The sequence below is a fragment of the Camelus ferus genome, chromosome 14 (assembly GCF_009834535.1).
Source record: "Camelus ferus isolate YT-003-E chromosome 14, BCGSAC_Cfer_1.0, whole genome shotgun sequence".
NCBI lineage: Eukaryota > Metazoa > Chordata > Mammalia > Artiodactyla > Camelidae > Camelus > Camelus ferus.
Genome location: NC_045709.1, coordinates 11,319,929 through 11,339,055, shown reverse-complemented (window position 1 = coordinate 11,339,055; position 19,127 = coordinate 11,319,929). Strand labels below are relative to the sequence as shown.

At 49.2% G+C, this 19,127-nt stretch overlaps 1 protein-coding gene across 2 annotated transcripts in view; it reads left to right on the top strand.

Annotated features, from left to right (window-relative positions):
* Positions 1 to 17,178, top strand: part of TMEM272 (transmembrane protein 272) — a 68,291-nt gene extending 51,113 nt beyond the window's left edge. For both annotated transcript variants that reach the window (XM_032496222.1, XM_032496220.1), the window contains exons 4-6: positions 9,742 to 9,801; positions 13,006 to 13,088; positions 16,721 to 17,178. In XM_032496222.1, coding sequence (XP_032352113.1) covers positions 9,742 to 9,801; positions 13,006 to 13,088; positions 16,721 to 17,083 — 506 coding nt within the window. In that variant the 3' untranslated portion in view covers positions 17,084 to 17,178. The remainder of the gene's footprint in view (positions 1 to 9,741; positions 9,802 to 13,005; positions 13,089 to 16,720) is intronic.
* The last annotated feature ends 1,949 nt before the right edge of the window (positions 17,179 to 19,127 follow it).

Sequence of the window (19,127 nt, the reverse complement as noted above, 5' to 3'; positions counted from 1 at the left end):
TTTGGAACATCCTTAAAGCAAATCCTAGGTGCTGCGCTCCTTGGGATGGAAGCATTTATCTCATGGTGAGATGTGAGGTCTACCTCTGATACAGATGAAATGCGAGTAAAGGGAGCCTTGTAGGAAGCCTTACGCAACTTATCTTAGAGCCGTAACAATCGGAAACAGCAGGGGCAGGTAGAGTGGAATAAGGTAGAAGGTCAGGGGAACAGGAGAGGGCAGATGGGTGCCTGGTGACTACGGCATTGACATGCTGACGCCCATGTCAGGTCACTAACTACCCCCCCAACTCCTCCCAGGACATCTCACTTGCTGCTGCATCCCGGCACCTCCAGTGGTGCCCAGCACATAGTAGGAGCACAGTCACTGGCCACTGAGTGCCTAGGTGGGCGGATGAATGAAACACCAGCTCCTAATACGAACTTCCCCTCTAGCCGACGTGCCCACATCTCACCCTCCTCAGGCACAGCCTGACACTTTACTCCCCAGAATGGCTCTGGGACCCACGGTCCCCTTCACCTCTGGCGCACCCCTATTGTCGGGGGGCCAGAGTGGAGGCAGTGGTTTTGGTCGTCTGCACAGGGTCTCTGACACTCTGACAGGAAGGGCCTGTTCACTGCTCTCAGGGGGAGGAGACACCGTGGGCTGTACTGTGGCTCTGTATCCCCCTGAAATGAACTCCCCGCTCTCCGACCCTCCACACGTCTCACCTGGTGACGCAGCAAGAGCCCTGATGGCACTGGCAGGTTGGCCAGAGAGGAGGCATGACTCTCGAGGTTTCCCAGGAAAGGGGCAGTGTCCTGGCTGTACAGGAAAGACCCCAGTCTTGGTCCTCAGCTCCTCAAATGCCCTTGAGAGGTGATAGGAAGCTTTTGGCTGACCTGCCCTATCTGTGGTCTCCTTGACCTCCCCTCTGCTTTCACCCCCCATCTTGCAAATGACTCTGCCTTCAGCTGGGACTTTGGCAGGGCCTCCTATGTGCTCTCCCTGCCTCGTGTCCGGGCCCCTTAGCACAGCCCCCACATGTGGCCAGAGTCCCTCCCTCCCAGTGACGCCCATTCCTGCAGAAGAGAAATGAACTTCAGATCCCTGAGAAGCCCCTTTGTGAGCTGACCCCTGCTCCCCTCACATGTTGTCTCCTCTTCCTCCCCTTCTCACACTGGAAAATGCAGCCGGACAACATTTTTGCTTCTCCAAAAACTCCAGGCTCCCTCTGTCCCCTGGGCCTTCCAAAGTGCATTGTTGGTTGGAAGGGAGAAACACTAGTAATTATGAAGTGGAAAATTGGGGAAAACTCTGACTGGGGTACAAAATTAACATCACCAACGAGGGACAGATGGCTGTCACCGGTGTAGTGATCTGGCCAAGAAGACACGACCTTAATCCAAACACAAGGGAAGGGAGGCAAACCCACAGTGAGGAATGTTCTTCTAAGAGAGGGTGCAGGGGACTGCTGTCTTAGTCCTTTGGCCGCTGTAACAACTTACCATAGACTGGGTGGCTTGTCAACAACAAAGGTTTATTTCTCACAGTCTGGAAGCTGGGCGTCTAAGGTCAGGGTGCCAGCATGGCTGGGTTCTAATGAGAAACCTCTTCCAGGTCGCAGACTGCTGACTTCTGACCGTAACTCCACGTGATGGAGAACAGAGAGGAAGCAGGTTTTCTCTAGGTTCTCCTAGGGGCCCTAATCGCGGTCACGGGGGCTCCACCCTCATGACCTCACCGAATCCTGATCACCTCCCGAAGGCCCCACCTCCTAATTTGGGGTTAGAGTTTCAACCCGAATTTAGAGATGATGCATTCAGTCTCTAACAACTGGATTCTTCAAAAATGTCAGCATCATATAAAACGAAGGCTGTGGAAATGTGCTCGATTCAGGAGAACCAGTAAATTCAACAACAAAAGGCAGCACCTGAACTTAGATTGGGTCAAACCAAAATGCAACATGGATGGTGGATTAAAGCATTTTCTCAATGTGAGTTTACGAAGTTGCCAACCACACTAAAGTTATATAAGAGAATGTCCTTATCCTTATGAAATAAACAATGGGGTTATTTCCAACTAAAAAGTTTAAAACTTAATACAAGAAACATACAGACAGAAAACTGAGTGGTAAGTATCTGAATGTTCGCTCTGTGACTCTCTGCTTTTCTGAATGTTTAAGAATCTTTTGCAATGAACAATGCTTTTAGAATTTAGACTGGAAAAAAGCCTCCCTGAGCTTATCCAGGATTTCTTAGAAACAATGCTGCACTAGAGGCATGTACAACCACAGTGCTTTCCTTTCAAATGACTTTAAAATTTTCTTCTATATGGTTCTCCACATTTTCCACATTTCCTGTAAAGCAGTACATACTTAGGAGAAAGAGAAGTTCTGTCTTAAGAACAATCTTCAGATACTCCCTTTAGGTTGGTTTGCAGCTGGCCCCCGTCCACGTAGGAAGTTAGCTAAAGAGTGGAGGGGAGTGGAGGGGTTTGAGGCCTCGGAGGAGTGACCCTTCCACTTGTCTGTCCCTCAAGGGAGCAGGGCAGGCTCTGTCATAGCCTCAGAACCCCCCGACCCCCCTGGAAGAGCTGTCCGGAGCTCTCCCGGGCCACTGCGCAGCCTCTGTCTCATGCTCTTTCCATCACGTCCACTCTGCTGCAGTGCCGTTGCTCCCTGGCCCCGGTGCTGGCCTGGCAGACCAGTTTAATAACTAAGAAGCAATGAAATCTTGATGAACGCACGTGTATATGGTGTGTGCAGCCGGCCTCCAGCCATCACAGGATGACTTGATTAAACATAACGAGTGTGGTGATCGCAGGTCATCTGCACCTGTTGGGGTGCCCTGAGAAGCCCTATTTAGCTCCACACGGAGACAGTAGCCAAAAAGGGGCTCAGTGAAGCCACGCTCTGGGGAACCCTGAGAGAGAGGACTTCCACCCTGAGACTGGACCAAAGGACCGTGACCCCAGGGGTTTCAGCCCCCAGAGAGGCTCACAAAAGTCAACATACTGACTTGTCAAGCAGCAATTTTATCCTACAGTTCTGGCTATGAGAAATAGCATATTATTTTGTTTGATTTTTAATGTACTTTTAAAACTTTAAAACTTCTCCTTTTGTAGGTAAAATTAACGTGACTTCATATTCCCATTTGCCAAACTAGCAAGAAAATCAGTCCGGGGCACTGCGGTCATTCAGGTTGTAGGGGCTGGGGATCTTGTTTACGTCTTTTGGGAGCGGGGTTCAGGAAGGCTCCTGCTCTCTGGGCACAGCCCTCGTGAGCCTAGGTAGACCCTTTGTAGAAAGTGCCCTCCTGGTAGGAGCCGCCTGAAGGACACACAGCTTAGGAGCAGATGCTTTTCTTGGGAGAAAAGGGCATCTCTTCCTCCAGGCAAGAGGGATTTCCACCTTCACGTGCCCTTAGCCTCACCCAGGCCCCTCTTTCCTGCACACACTGCCCAGCAGTACACTATGCCCTTACTACAGGGCCAGCACCTGTGCCAGGCCTGGGATGTTGGGGTCTTTACCAGCCTAGGAGCCTCGTGGCCCCTTCCTAGATGCTGCTGGTAGCAATTCCCTCTGGGCACCACAAGGAAGAGGGCCACCAGCCACAGTTCCATCCAAGAACGCCATTCCTCATCAGCTTCAGAGGTCTCCCCATCCATTGCTCCTCCCCTTCGAGCACTTTCCTTTATCCCCTTCCATTGGGACAATCCTGGGGAATTGCCCTCAGTGAGCTCCAAGGAGCGAAATTTGCCACATCTCCTCAGGGAATCAGAAAAAGAGATTCTAACAGCCTGTCAGTCCAGTACTTCTTACTATGTCTTACCTTGTACAGCTGAACATCTGAAAGCTGTAGACCTTTGGAAAGTCAAGAACATGGACAATGGAAGTGGTTTTAGAAAATCCTGGAGCTCTGGGCCTTCAGATTCCTGCAGGCTCACCTGGCACATTGACTGCAGTGAATTCTGAACCAAACACACGTCCTTTCCTGGAAGTTCCTCCTCTTTCCATCCCTCGAGTTCCTGCCAATGCCCTCACCATCTTGTTGTCTTTCCTTCATCACTGCCTCTAACTGGTACTCGAGGCCCTGCCCAGTCTCCACCTTATGCTTGCTGTCCAGGCTGTGATGGGCCGGGACCCTCACTGCTCTCTCAACCCCCATCACCACCCCACTTGGAGTATGTCACTTCCCAGCTCCAAATCCTACAACTCCCTTTATCTTCCTAATAAAATCCAGATGCCCTGATGTAGAATGGAGACGCCTTCTGTTCTCATTACCTGGTCCCAGTCTTATCTCCCATTCATCTGTTATGGATGACCTGTGCTCAGCTAAATGTGAGGATTTGCCAGTCTCCAAAACCACCCTGGCTTTTCTTCCTTGAATCTTTTGTTTCGTGTAGGATTTTCCCTTTGACTGAAAAGCCACCCAGCCCATCAAAACCCTACCCTAGCCATCAACACCCAGTGCCAATATCACCTCCTCCTGGGAGCATTCCTTGATTTCCTCAGGATTCCTTCCTCCTCTGGGCTTCCTTAGCTTCATGCACCTCTGGTGGCCCTACGCACTGATTCATATTGGCCCTTGGGTACACGTCTCATCTCCCTTATGGGTTGTGAGGTCTGTGTGGGTGAGTTTAGTGGGTGGCTGTGGAACAGTCCAGGTGAGAGGGTGATGCAGGTGCTGATACAGGGATGGAGAAGAGGGAAGGATGTGAAAAAGGAGGCAGAGACAGAATCACTGGATGTACCAGGAGAGGGCAGAAGTGGCGCAGAGGACTAGGGTTTTGGTGCTTTGGTAGATGCAGGGAAGTGTAGAGAGCAGTCTAGAAAGAGGACTTTTGTTTGAATTTATCCTCCTGGACTCTTTGCCAATTGCCTCCTGGGTATTTGGTAGCTGAGTGGCACCCCCAAAGGGAAATACTACTGGGTCCTGGTCTCAGTTTCCCCGTTAAACTATTTAAACAAGAGAATAGGGGATACACTTGCTATTTAAAGGAACCAGGTTCTGGAGAGCAGACTGCTAAAAGCCACCCCCTTCTCTTACCAGGATTCCCCCTTTTAAAAATGCTTTGGATAATTCTGGCCACCTATTTCGTCTGATAGCTGGATGCTATTGTGTCTTTAAGAAGCAACAGTGAGAGCAGCAGAGATAAACCCACTTCAGGATGTGAGCAGGCGCCCCGAGCTGGCTAATCCTGGCGCCGCCCCGTGAGGCCACCTTCCAGGGGTTCTTTCTTTTCACAGCTTTCCATGTCAGGAATCAGTTCATCTGTGTTCTTGGCATGAAGAATGATTCAGCACCAACCTCTCAATCTAATGCCCTCCCACCGTTGCTCTAATTCTGAATTATTTTCTCCTCTGGGACTCTTGGTTGACTTAGTGGTTTCACTCAGCTCTTTCAAATGGACTTGATAGAAACTCTTTTCATCAGAAGCCAGGATGCAGCCCTCGGAGCCACGCTGGGATCGGTGTTGAGCAAACTTGAAGGCATGGCGGGGTTTGTTGGCAGTGGTCATCTCCATCAAACTCCAGTCCTGGCCTGAGTGAGGCTGGCGGAAACTCAGCCAGTCTCAGCTTTCATCACCCAGACTGAGTGCATAACCGGCTCTCCCAGGAAGCAGGGGGATCAGGGGGGCAGCGGGGGTTTCCAGTCCCTGCCTGTGGCTTGGGTGGTCCTTATTAGGACTGAGTGGTAAAGAGGCCCCCGTGTGAGTAACTGCTGGTTACCTCCATCCCAGTGAAATCCCACCGCCCAGCGCAGCCCCAGCGCCTCACACCTCCCTGAGCAAACAGGCCCTGAGGAAGTCCTGGCAGAAGAATCCGCAGCCCTGCTGTACAAGGGTGGCTCATGGACCCTTTACTTCACAGTCACTCACACCTGGGAGGCGCTTTGAAACACAGGTTCCCGGGTCATGTTTGCAGAGACTCTGATTTCGTAGGTCCACAGCGGCTGAAGGGAATCTGAGAGTGATGTCTCCAAGGCTGAGGGTAGAGGTGAGACTGAGACCTTGACAGTGGGGCTGCAGAGAGGCTGGCTCTAATGAGGCTGGGGCCCGGGCTGCACATGGGGTCAGGGCACGAGTCAGGTTTAGAGCCATCCCATCCGGCTCTTTCAAAATCCACGGGAACCACAGGGTCTCCCTTGGTTGTTGTTTCTTCAGTTCTCCTTCTGATCCCTTAGAGGTGGGCGGGGGGCTGTTTGAGATAAAAGGGAAGCCACATTCCTTCCATCATGAAGAGACAATAATACTATTGATGGTGAAAATGGCCAACACTTACAGAGTATTTATTGTGTAGCCAGTGCTGTGTTTAGTGCCTTACATGGGTTAGGATATTTGATCATTTTAGCAAGACTGTTAGGAAAGTCTTATAATTTTATGCTCATGTCTTAAATGAGGACATTGAAACCTCAGGGGTTAAGAGTCCAGCCATGCACACCGTGGGGCATGGAGTGGGATGTGAGCCCAGCCGGTCTGGCTCCAGGTGGTGAATCATGCTCTCCTCCAGGGGGTCTGTAGGAATGTTCTGGCCCCAGCCCTCCCTCTCAGCCTTGCTCCGAGGTAGGAGGCTTGCGTGGCAGGGGCCTCTGTGTCACTAAACACCTGGATTACACATGCGGCCAGGTGGCGCCATCTGTCACAAGCTCACGGTGCAGTGAAGAGTTTTCCGGGTTGCTGACCACTTTATCATCCTGATGACAAGCTCAAGGCTAGAAATAGAGGTGGGCTTTATCAGCTTCCTGCTTTTCTATCACATATTAGCAAGAAATTTCTTCCTCAACCCCCATTGTAAACTGGGAATTAAAACAGACGTGGCTAGATTGACTGACACGCTCCCTTAAAACGGCCACATGGCCAGCCGTGCTGTGTCACCAAGATCAACAGATCAGCCTGCTACAGAACTTGCAGGGCCAGGTTGCCGAATGAAAATGCTTGTTCAAAAACTCAGAGGAAAAGAACTGTTCAAGGTACTGAAACAGAAAGCTTTTTTCTTTCTCCCACCGTCTCTTTTGATCCGTCATAGTATTTTTCATTTCACATTTGATGTTATTTTAAGTAAAGAAGAAAGAAAATGATTTTAATTAATAACTTAAAATTATTAGCATAAATTTTACTCTTTGTCTTAATATTATCTAATGACAGTTTTAAATTCAAATATACGAGCATTTAACTGAGAGGTAGAATCACCAGAATCCCACGATTTGTGTTTCATAGCTCTTACGCGCATGTGTACTTGGTTTTTATCAGAACAGTGGAAATAATAGACAAAACTAATGCTACAGTTTTCATTTCGCTTTTTGACATGTGTGCTTCCTACCAAACCTCCTCTGCCCCTTCTGCTGACTGATGAGAGAGGAAGGGCTGAAAGGAAACGGATCAGGGCTGTCTTTCCCTTTCTGCTGAGTCATCATTTGTGGGGGGAGCTGTTCGCTGAAACAGGGAAGTGTCCTGGGTAAGAAAGGCTATGAGTGGATTCCTTGGTCATTTTTGTTACTTTGAACACGACTGCCTTCTTTGAAGCAAGTCCTGGTCCAGATGAAAAAGTTCGCCTCTCCAGGTTGTTAGCGTCCCTGCTTACTCAGTTGAAGACATAACACTTACCTTGTATTCATTTTGAGTCCTCCTGAATGCCCGTGACCTCTCCAAAGTCTGACAGCAGAACACACATGCTCTGTTGACCTATCGAAACTCACTTACAAAATACAAGTTCAAAGAAAAATTCAATAAGACACTCAAGACAGCAGCAACAGAGCATGAAACCAAAAGCAAGGTCCTCCTCAACATAGGGCCCCGTGGGACTGCCTGGGTTGTGTGTCCAGGAAGATAATCTGATAATCAATAAATATTCCAGCTAATTCAGAGGAAAAGAGTGAAAATTGGGGCAAAATCAGTCTGCATGCCTGCCCCCCTCCCTTTTTTGTATTTCCTGGAGGTGAAGGTCAAGATTGACATGAAGGGCACCTTAAAGGGGCCTCTTGAAGGCGAGGGGCTGTACCCTGCCCCATCCATCCTGCTCTGCTTGGAGAATTAGGGTCAGAGCTTGACTTGGTGATGTGACTGTCGGGGTCCCAGGTGCAAACACTTGCAGCCTTAGATCTTTCCTCCTCTGGAGATGACTGAGATTCACAAATAAACCTGAGATCTTTGACCATCTGAAACTGGAGTGGACCTTGTAATTTAAACTAATTAAAGTGGGTTCAGTGTAAGTAATAGAAAACCCAACTCAAAGTGGCTCAAATAATGAAAGATTTATCTGTTCATATCAAGGGAAAGTCCAGGAGTAGTTTAGCTTCGTGGGCGGTGTGATTCAGTGGGTGACAGACGCCACCGAGGAGCTGGTTGCTTGTTGCCTCTCCTCTTTGCCTCATTCTCAGGCTGGTTTCCCTTCGTGGTGGCAAGATGGTGACCAACAGCCCCCAGAGCACTTTGCTTCCTCTCCAACGTCCAGAGAGGGAGAGAAGCCTTGTTCCTGGAAATTCTATTGGAAGAGGGAGAAAGCTTTTTTCCTTTCTCTCAGTCGGTCTCCCTTTGAGTATCCTTGACCCCAGATGAGCCATGAGCCCATCTACCAACCAATAACATATCCAATGAGTGCAGCTCTGCTGGTAACTTAGGGCTAAACCTCATGGCTTTCTCCAAAGCCTGGGGGGGAGTCAGCTTGTGCTGGAGCACATAAACTGCATAGGAGAACGGGGCTGGGGGGGAGGTGGGGAGACGGGAACAAAGTGGAGTGATTGCTTAGAGAGCACGGAGTGGACACAGGAGGCTACAGCGCCATCACTTCAGAGACCCTCTCTCCGCTCTCAGGGCTGGCATCAGGACCTAGCAGAAATCATAAATGTTGATGCTGTCTAAACTTTCAAAGTGGGAACAGGAGTGTAGGCCTAACCAAAAGGCATTCAAATTCATAATAAAAAAAAAATTTCTGGCCAAGCAAAACCTCTCTCTGCAGGGCATGTAACATACAGGGAAACCAAGATCCAACCAGGGGAAGTGACTGCCTGCTCGTCATGGGTGCCGTACACCGAGCTCTTGTGTGCGTCTGCTAACGCATGTTCCAGAAGAGGATAACGAGGCTTCAAGGAGGCCAGCTAATTTGCTCAAAGCCGCACGGCTCATGAGTGACAGCTAGGAGTGGGCCGCAGTTCTCTCTAACTCCCACACCCCGTCCTTTCCCACCAGCAGTGGGTGAATTGGTGGCGTGAGCAGGAAGAAAGACCCCAAGTCAGTTCAGAGCTCTGCTCCACTGTGTATCGGTAGGAAGTTTTAGGAGACTGTCTAATATATGCTATGGGGCATACAACCAAATTCTGTAAGTGATCGAGCGAGCCGTCAGTGCACCGTGTGCAGGGAAGGCAAGAGCCACCTGCGGGGGTCTAGGCTCCCAGGAAGCCCGGGGTAGATCCTGCCTGGCGGCGTGAATGCCGGTGGCTCCTGGCAACTTGGCACTGGTAGAGCAGCAGCTTACAAACTCCCAGAAGCTGGTCAGACTTCGGAGAGGTCGCGTGGGAAATCTGGGCCTTAGAATTGGCAGCGTGATCAGAAGAGACAGTCAGCCCTCTCAGAGATGCAAGTCGTGGTTTGCACCCCCCCCCCCCCACAACTCCTGCGCAAGCCCCAGGCAAGCGGTGACCTCCCGCTGCCATCTGCTGACTTGAGAGAAGGTCAGCCTTCACTGGATGTGTAAGTCAACTGCAGGGGAAAGGAAACGAGAGTCTCCGTGTTCTAACCCGGCGCCCCTCCTTCTCCTTACAGCCTGCTTCATTGTTCTGCTCTTCACTTTCCTGGCGCTGCCGCTGTCCATGGCCTTCACAGGTGAGCTGGCTGCCGAGCTGCGGGGCGCCCCAGGTCAGCCACTGTGGCCACGGGACCAAGGCCCTGCAGCTTTAAATGTAAAATGTGCGCTGAGACTTGCTGGACAGTCCGATGATTTTCAGACACATATTAGTTGCACAGAATTACTTGCTGAACTTTTTAAAAAGACATTTTAAAACATCCTGGGCCCTGCCCTGGGAAATACTGGTGCAGCATGTCTGGGGTAAGGACAGACATCTGCTTTTAAAAATCTGTCCCCAGACAATTCTGGTACCTCTTGCCCAGGTTGGGAGCCACCGGGCTAGTGAATTCCCAAGGACCCTTCCCAGCCCGCATGTCCCCAGGTGGAAGCCTGTCATGAGAAATGTGAAAATGCATCCTGGGCTATGGTCAAGGCCAGTTCCTGTAGGTGTGATATTAAAAAGTGGATGTTGGGGGAATTACTGCTTAATGGTTTTGGAGTTTCCATTTGGGGTGATGAAAACCTTTTGGAATAGATAGTGATGGCGGTTGTGCATGTTTGTGAGTGTAGTTAATGTACTGAATTATACACTTAAAATGGTTAAAATGGCAACATATTTTGTTATGTCTGTCTTATCACAACAAAAATATTAAAACAATTAAACAAATTACATTAAATAATTCAAACAATTAAACAATTAAAACAAAGTAATTTTTAAACTTCCATAATATTGATTGCCCCTCTCCCCCTGCCCCAAATCACTATGTCTGGTAGTTTTACCAACAGTATTGGGGAGAAATTCTAAAGCCTGAAGAGAGCAATTGTGATACTACAGGTCAGACGGGAAGGAAACGTGGTGGGAAAAGTCAGTCCTAGCAGTACACGAAGAACACAGAGGGGAGGACACTTCCACTGAATTTATTAGGATCCCTTTAAGCCATCTGTGCGCGGATTGACTCCTGTGAGCAGCAGCTGGTTCTGTTCACTAGGAATGAGCAGGTGTGGGAGTCGTTACTCATGTGCATCTCACAGCTGGGCTTTGAGTGGAAAGGCAGTTCCTATCCAACAACTTTGGCATCAAATATTTAAAGGTCTTTGTGTGAAAAGGTTGTCTTGAGACTTGGAAAGTATTTCCAGCTAATAACGGATTCAGCTGAACATCAGGGGTGTCTAGAAACATCTCCATAGGCTGAGGATATTTGGTTTTACTCTGGGGCCCTGACTTTGTAGGTCTCTCTATACTTGGAAATTTTTATTAATTTCCATGGAAAATAACGTAGTCATAGGAAAATGGTTTACTTCCTTTGTTTAAGTCCCAAGGCCTTCGTGGGAAGTAAAATGTCAAATCAAAGCAAAAACTTTGTGTCATTTAAACAGAAGATGTTAGTTCTACAGTGAGAATCCCCTTTCTTGGGTTCTGCTGACAAACGTGTTGGCCAGGGTAACTTAACTATGCTGCAGGAGCAAGTCAGTCCCGGAATCTCAGTGGCTTACTACTATCAAGGTTTATTTCTCGCTCATGTGAATTCCAGTGTGGATCAAGGGCCTCTCCGGGGCTCCTCGAGTCAATGCGATGACATCACACTCTCAGCTGCTTCAGTCTTGAGCCCTGATCATCTCAGCCCTTGGAGTCCAGGTGGTCAAAGCAGGGGAGGAAAACAAGGATCATGCTGTTGCCAGAGAGCAGGTTCTTGCCTCGTGCAGGAAAGAATTCAAGAGCGAGGCATAGTAAAGTGCAAGCAGGTTTATTCAGGGAGATACACGCTCCACAGCAGAGGGCAGTTCGTCTGACTCAGAAGGGAGAGCCGCTTAGGAGATACACACTCCATTGGCAGAATGTGGACCATCTCAAAAGGTAAGAGGGAGAGAGACCGAGAGGTGTAGGGTGTTTAGTTTGAAGTAAAAGTACACACTTCACAGACAGAGTGCCAGCATCTCAGGAGGCAAGAGAGAGAGCCACCATGAGGTGCAGCGTTGTTAGTTTTAGGGCTGGTTAATTGCACATGCTAATGAGCAGGAAGATTATTTCAACTACTATGGGGAAGGGGTAGGGATTTCCAGGAATTGGGCCCCCACCTACTTTTTGTCCTTTCGTGGTCAGCCTAGGACCTGTCATGACACCTGTGGGCGCACCATGAGGCTCAAGGTCTACTGGAAGTCGAATCTTCTGCCATCTTGGTTCTAACCAGTTCGTCCTGTCCTCAATTTCTGTGTCATTCCTTCAGTGGTTGTGCCCTGCCCCCTTCCCTCCTGTCTCAATGGGTCAGTTTTTAAATTCTTTGGCCCCAAAGTATTCCACAGTCCATTGGCTGGAACTTGTCCCACAGCCCTGGGTCCCCACAAGGGGCTGGAAAAAGGAGAGGCATGTTCTGAATCGTCAGTGTCGCTGCATAGCCAAGACATGTGCTAGGACCCACCCGAAGCCTGGTCATTTGAGCCAGACTGGTCACTGAGGGAGATAGGCATTTCTTTCTTAGATTTTAAATAATATATCATGTCACCATTGGTTAAATATGCCTAGACACAAGGACCTAGGAAATGGAGATAAAGCATTGCTATAGGGAGAAAAATTTCCCTAAGAAAGGCTGTGGGTCTGAGGCAATGGATCTGATAGTTTTCCAATATGGTGGCTAAGGGTACGTCAGCAAACACGTGTCCCAGCTTGGGGTCAGGTGAGTAAATTGATCACTGGAGACGAATACAGCAGAGGGTTTGCACGTGAAGGAAAGGTTCCCTGCTGGCTCCTCTCTGCCCCGTGGACCCTGGAAGTGAAGTAAATGGGGGCCTTCCATTAAACTGTGGATGCATTTTGGAAATGTGATCTTATTTAAGCGACTTGGATCTTATTTAAGCATATCGCACACCTGGACGTTTAAACTGGATCCTTGGTCAAATGGATCCTTAAAGAGGACCTGGAAGCTCTGGTCAAATGAATCATTAAAAACATGGGTTGTCATACACTGGCTTGTCATAAGAGCGAGCACACCTGTAGCCAGTTAGTGCCCAGACGGTGCAGTGACGTCTGATCCCAGCTCTGTCTGACGTTTGATGCACTGCCGTTCGGTCCACTAAGCATCCTGGAGATTGGGTGGCTCATGAGACTGAGCGGGCTCTCCAAGCAGGAGCTCAAGCTGCAGTTTGTGTGATTAATATTTTGGCTTTGGTAAAATGTTTACTTCATTTTCCCAGCTGACACTGTGTTCTTGAATTTCTCTCAGTCTTCTGTTCTCTCCCCTTTGCAGGAATGAAGTTTCTGGAGGACTGTCCCATACAGCCCCTCATCCCTCTATATTTGCTGGTGGGTGGGATCATCGGGGCCTTAAAGGTAAGACTATTTATCAGTTGTTTGTAGTTCTTGTTGGAATTTAACTCACAGGCATCCTTTGCTTGTTGGCTACTCACAGAACAGCTCCCCTCTAAGCGCAGGGGTGTTGAAACGACGGGGCCGGGTGGATCCTGAGGCCACCGCGGAGACCTGGGTTTTTCCAGATGAGGAGTATTCACTCAGAGCCTCCCTCCTGCTGCCCTGAGTTCAAGGTGCCAAGCTGTGGCATTGGTCTGACAACCGCTGATACGGAGGAGTCGAAGACTGCCAATTAATCATACCATTGAATTCAGCCAGTGTAATCCCGGCCTTGGGCTGTGATTCTTTTGAAAATGTTACCTGTGGAGGGCAGTAGCGTTTGCATCTGGTTAAAATGTGTTTGATTTTAGCAGTTCTTATTTATGTTTTTAACCACAGTTCCTAGTTCTCAATTGACTAGCATAGAATTCATCAGCTGTAGTCATCAGCTGAACGTTCAACTCTGATGTTTGGGAGTGATGTTTGTCTCTCTGTGACTCTCAAGCGAATGTCAGTAGAGGGAGCTAATTGGCTCATGGGTTGTGCTGACATATGTCGAAACAGGAGAAGTGATGGAAGAAGAAATACCAAGGTTCCCACATAACCTGCAATTAAGTTTTCAAAATCCCTGGCCCACAGAAATATCACACCTGCCGAAAGTGCCTTAGGTCTAAAACATCTTAGGTCTGCCTTCATTTATCAATGACCCTTCCCAGCCATCTAAGCCCATTTCAAAGCTTTCTGTATCAAAAGCTAGAAAACACGCGTCCATTTTTCCAAACTGGTTTCATAAAAATGATGGGCTAACTCAAGAAAAAACAGAATGAAGAGTGTCATATATCAAATTTCATTTGGACCCACTGTCTGGTTTCTTTGTCAGCTTTCTTCTGATTCTTGAGTTCTTCAAAAGAGGCTAGCCAGTGGCGTTGGTCACGATGTTGGTCTGAGACATCAGAGGAATGTCTTCAAGATGGCTATTCTCATATACAGTCAGTAGCCACAAGCTCTGTTCTGTCTTGGGAAACATGTATGATTTGGAGCAAGTGTTTGGAGCCTTCTGTGTCTGAGATCACCTCACTATTAAATGCCCTCATCTTTTGGCGGTGGTCTTGTGGGCAGTGTTCTGGAATGTACAAATACATGTGATCCTTTCTGTTAACAACATCCCAGTGGGATATAGCGCCAAGGAAACCCAGAGGCTCTTGGATCAACAGGGCTGTGTATCCCCTGTGGCCCCACAGTGTTAGGGGAAAGCTCTGATGGACTGAATGCCATAGAGATGCCCAAAACAAGGGCAGAGTTTTCAGCAGTAATTACCCCTGCCCCACCCTCTCTCACTAGACGATCTCATAATCAGGCTGTGAGGCAGAACTTTTCCTTTAGAGATGTTACTGTCCATGGGGTCTGCTCCTCTTAGTAACAGCGAATTTTTCCTTTATGAAAGCCAGCCCAGAACCCAAAGGTAATTTATTTTAATGGACAAGCCAGGGCCCTAATAAACAGCATTGATTTTTTTTTCCTGGCAATCTAAAACTGTTTGAAGCCAAATGAAATCTGTGTGCCCATCACAGCGAGGTAATACACAGTGAGTCCATAACCATTAGAGCAACAGCAAACAGGTTTCTAGAATCCCCAGACAGAGAGGTTTCCTAGTGAGGCCAGTGTTTCCTATTTAACCCCCTCAGAACATTGCATAGTGATGCCTGGCATCCTTTCTGCAGTGCATCTGTGGTACCACCGTACTGCTCTTTATTGAAGAGAAAGTGGAGGAGGAGTGAGTGGACATTTCCCAGGGTTACCTAAGAGAACTGACAGTCATGACTCATTAAAAGAGCATGAAATGAATTTAGTTAGGTTGTGACCACTTAAAAAAAACAGAATAGACAATATTGGAGTGCCTAGCAAGTCTTGTGTGATGCACATGTGTGTTTGGGGAAGTTGACCATGTAATTTATTCATCCCAACTGGGACACTTTTGGGTGTACAAGGGGGTGCTAATAATAATCATGCAGCAAACACAGCATAAACCAGGACTTCTCTGAGCCCGTGAGGATACACTGTCGCCCAACTACTAGCCCATGATGTAGAGTGCACTTGTTATTGAAGGCTGTGTTGGAAGAAAGTTCCCAGAACACTGATTTAGCGGCCGTCTATCTACCTCACCCTCCACCTCATCTTCCAAGATCCCACTTCTTAGTGATAATTGCTGCCACCCCATGAGGTGCTGTCTAAGGGTCTGGCCCCTACTGTGAACTCATTCAGTCCTTCCAACACCCCTTTGAGGCAGGTACTTCTATCAGAAAGGACTTTTTGAATATAAGGAACAAAAAATCAGCTCTGGCTCACCTAAGAGGTGATTAGTAGAAGAACTCACAATGCCAAAGATTGATGGAAGAGGAAGGGACCAGAGAGCCTGTTCCAGAAAGCCTGGGCAGCAGGACCCGGACAGTTGCTCCTGGACCAGCTGTGAAATGACTTAACCCCAGAGAGCTCCTCTCTCCTGATGTCACGTGCCCATGGACCAGTCCCGGTCCCTGGACCTTGGGTGCCAGACTGCTCCTGGTGTGCCCAGAGCATGGGGAAGCGCCCCCAGGGAGGGCAGGCCCTGGGATTCACCCTCCTTACACATCCCCCCCAGGGGATGGGGCCCTGCCAGGAAGGGAAGTGGGTGCTGAGTACCTACACCTGAGCTGTGCTGTCAGCTCCAGCTTACAAGTGAGAAAACGAGGCGTAGGGGTGGTTTCTCTTGGGTTTTACTCACATGGAGTAAATGGCAGAGCTTGTGTGCACCCCACGCCTGCCTGACTCCCCAGCCCTCCTCGGCCACCCTGCTCTTTCCAGTCGGTTTTCTCCTCTTCCCTGAACCCACCACCCTTCACCTTTGCCAGGCCACTTGCATTCCAAAGGGGATTCCCCTTCCCACTTCTTCCTGTTCACAGGGGTCTGGAATATACCCCCTCTTCCAGGAAGCCCTCCCTGGATGAGTCATCTCTACCTTCCATACTGTTGGAATGGCCAGCCTGGGGCTTCTCTGTTCCTTTGTTTCTAAAGTGAAGAAAGTGATATGCATCCCATAGGGTCGTTTTAAATAAGGCAACATACCTAACAGAACTTTGTACCTGTGCTAGTCAGCTCGGGCTGCCCTAACAAGATGCTACAGACCAAGCCGCTTAAACAACTGACATTTGGTCGGGGGAGGGAGGAGGGCACTTCCAGCTGACGACCACATCCAGGGGGTGGTCATGGGAGGAGGAAGGGCAGGTCCCTGGGGTCAGAGAGGCCAGGGAACTGACCTCAAGGCCAAGGAAGCAAACCAGAGCAATCGTGAAATTCTGGATGCAGGGATGACTTTCAGTCAATGAATCCCTTGTCCAAAGCAACTGACACATCTGGAAAAAAAAAAAAAAAAGCCACAAGGATGCTAAGGACTGATGCCTTCATTCTTGCCAGTTCTAACTCTTCAAAATGAAATTTCACTCCTTGGTGGCATTTCCAACTGCAGAGAGTGCACTTAGTAAATCTCCCCCTCTGTCTCTCTCCTCCCTTCCATCCCCTCCCTCCCCAACTTTGCCGCTGTGCCCTCCAACCCGGCTCCGGCTCCCCGCACAACCCAGGTGTCTCTCCTGCTGTACGACTCCACCCGGATGAGGCGGCTTCTGTCCAAGGCCGTGGTGATCGATGACGATGACGATGATGAGTACCCCTGGAGGCAGAACGCGCACAAGTATTACCTCCACCTGCTGCTCAGCCTCTTCCTCTTCCTCTGGTTCCTTCTGGGAAATTACTGGGTCTTTTCTGTTTACCTGCCTGAGTTCATTCCCCCTTTCCAGCAGCCTCAGGAGTACTGTGACAAAACCCTGTACCTCTTTGCGGTAGGGGTCCTCGTGCTCAGCCACACCGTGCTGGTCCTACTCGTCCTGGGCAGCAGCTGTGTCTATGTGTGGTCCAGGTGGAGGTCTGTGGCCGAGGAAGACTGAAAAGTGTCCCCCTCCCTGGCACACGCAGGCACACATATGCACACACACAAATACATGCACATACATGCACAAATACACACATGCACACATACATGTGCACAAATACATACACACATATACACATGCACAAATGTGCATGCAGGTGCACACACACAAATACGCACCACATGCACAAATACACATGCACGTATACACATGTACACACGCACAAATGCACACATGCACACACACAAACATGCATGCACACATACATGTACATGCACACACATGTACACACATGCAAAATACACATGCATACACATATACACATGCACAAATACACACACTGTTGCAGAAGAGAGGCATGCTGTAAAGACAATAAAACCTTCCCTGCAGGCATTTAAGAAACCACCAAAATGCTCTGAGTGTTCTAGCAGACTAGAGAAGCGCTTGCCTGCCTGGACCTGGGAAAGGCCCTTTTGCTCTTTTCAGAGCCAGGATTTTGTATTCATAAGCGTTTTCACAGTTGTTTTTTTTTTAAGGGGACGAGGCAAAGAATGGGAGAGCTTTTCAAATCACCGTTGCAGTTCCAGTGACTGATGAGAGCGAAGTTTGTTCTTGTTACCGCTGCTACCACCGGGCTGTCATTCAGCTCCAGGGAACCTTGAAGTTATAGAAAGAGCGCAGACACATCTTGGCTTTACTTGCCAGGGCGGCTTTTGTTATGAAAAGGAGAAAGGTGCTCTTATTTAATGAGTCCAGCTGCCTCTGGGGAAAGTTAAGAAGCACATTCTCCCAACCCCAGATCAGCTGGGTTCGCTCTGACAGGTGACAGGTATCCCAAGGACAGTTATAAAATCTGCCAAGGTCAGTAAGCAGATTTCCCGTCCGGGCTGTGGTCCGGCCCACCTGCCTGGCATCGCAGAGAGAGCATTCCTGTCACAGTGAGCTCTGAATGGTACTCTCGCAGATTCTTTGCATGGCCTTGAGTCTGCTTCTTTCCCTGCTTATCTGTGTACATCTCTCTGATTCGCTGATGGCATAAACCAGTTCTGTGTGTTTTGACCAGACTGCATGCAGTGTCATTAATGTAGGTGCTTTTGGTCCCTGAGTTTAAATATTATACAGGAGCAAATCTACTTAACAGCAGGTTAGGGTTTGGAAAGCTTCTGTAAATCCATTTGTTTGGAGGTCTGTGATGACTGTATGTCTATGATAGCCACCACTGTCATGCCCTCTCGCCGCTTTTGTGAGATGAGGTTCCTGGGAGCTGTGGTGCTGTGTCAGGGTGTCAGCCCCTGGGCGGCAGGGAAGGGGCTACACCTTAGAATCTTGGATGAAGACTGTCATGTGTGTTTCTAGGGGCAGTGCCCGGGGGAGTGTGGCACTGGGGTAATTGTACTTCTATCCCAGCCACATGCACAGCCTCTGTATATTTTCAGATGGAGCTGGGCTGCATGTGTGTGTGTGTGTGCACGTGCGTGCGGTTGGCGGCCAGTGTGGGGCACCTTCCTTTATCAGAACTGTCAGCTCAAACCAAGAGAGGCTTATTCCTCTTCATGGCTTTAAGAGAAAAGGACCCATAAGTCCCATGGAAAGTCACCATTCAGTTTGGAGGCATCTGTCCCCTGGAGTCACGTTTGGTCCTGGTCTCCTCCCAGGTGAGAAGAAGGTGCTGGCTGCGCCCTCTGCTGGGCAAAGGGGGGATAGCCCTTATCCTGCCCCTGTCCCTCTGGGTACTTTCTGGTTTCCTTTTCACTAGAGCCATGGAAGATCAGAGGGTTTGCAACTTGCAGATCATGCCCTCATCTGTGATGCCTGATGCCATTCTCATTGTGCCCCAGCATTGCCCTCTCCGTGATGGGGGCCAGGGAAGGTCTGCAGGCTCAGACTCTGGGGCAGTCAAGGTATTCCATGGGCGCCCTCACCCTGCTTTCCCTAGGTGATGACTTGCCAGTCACTCCCAGTTACTAAGCTAATGTTTGGACACAAGTGAACACAGCTGAAAGCCAATGGAACCCATGTCTAAGGTCAACCCAGGCCACATATCCGCTAATGTCCCAGA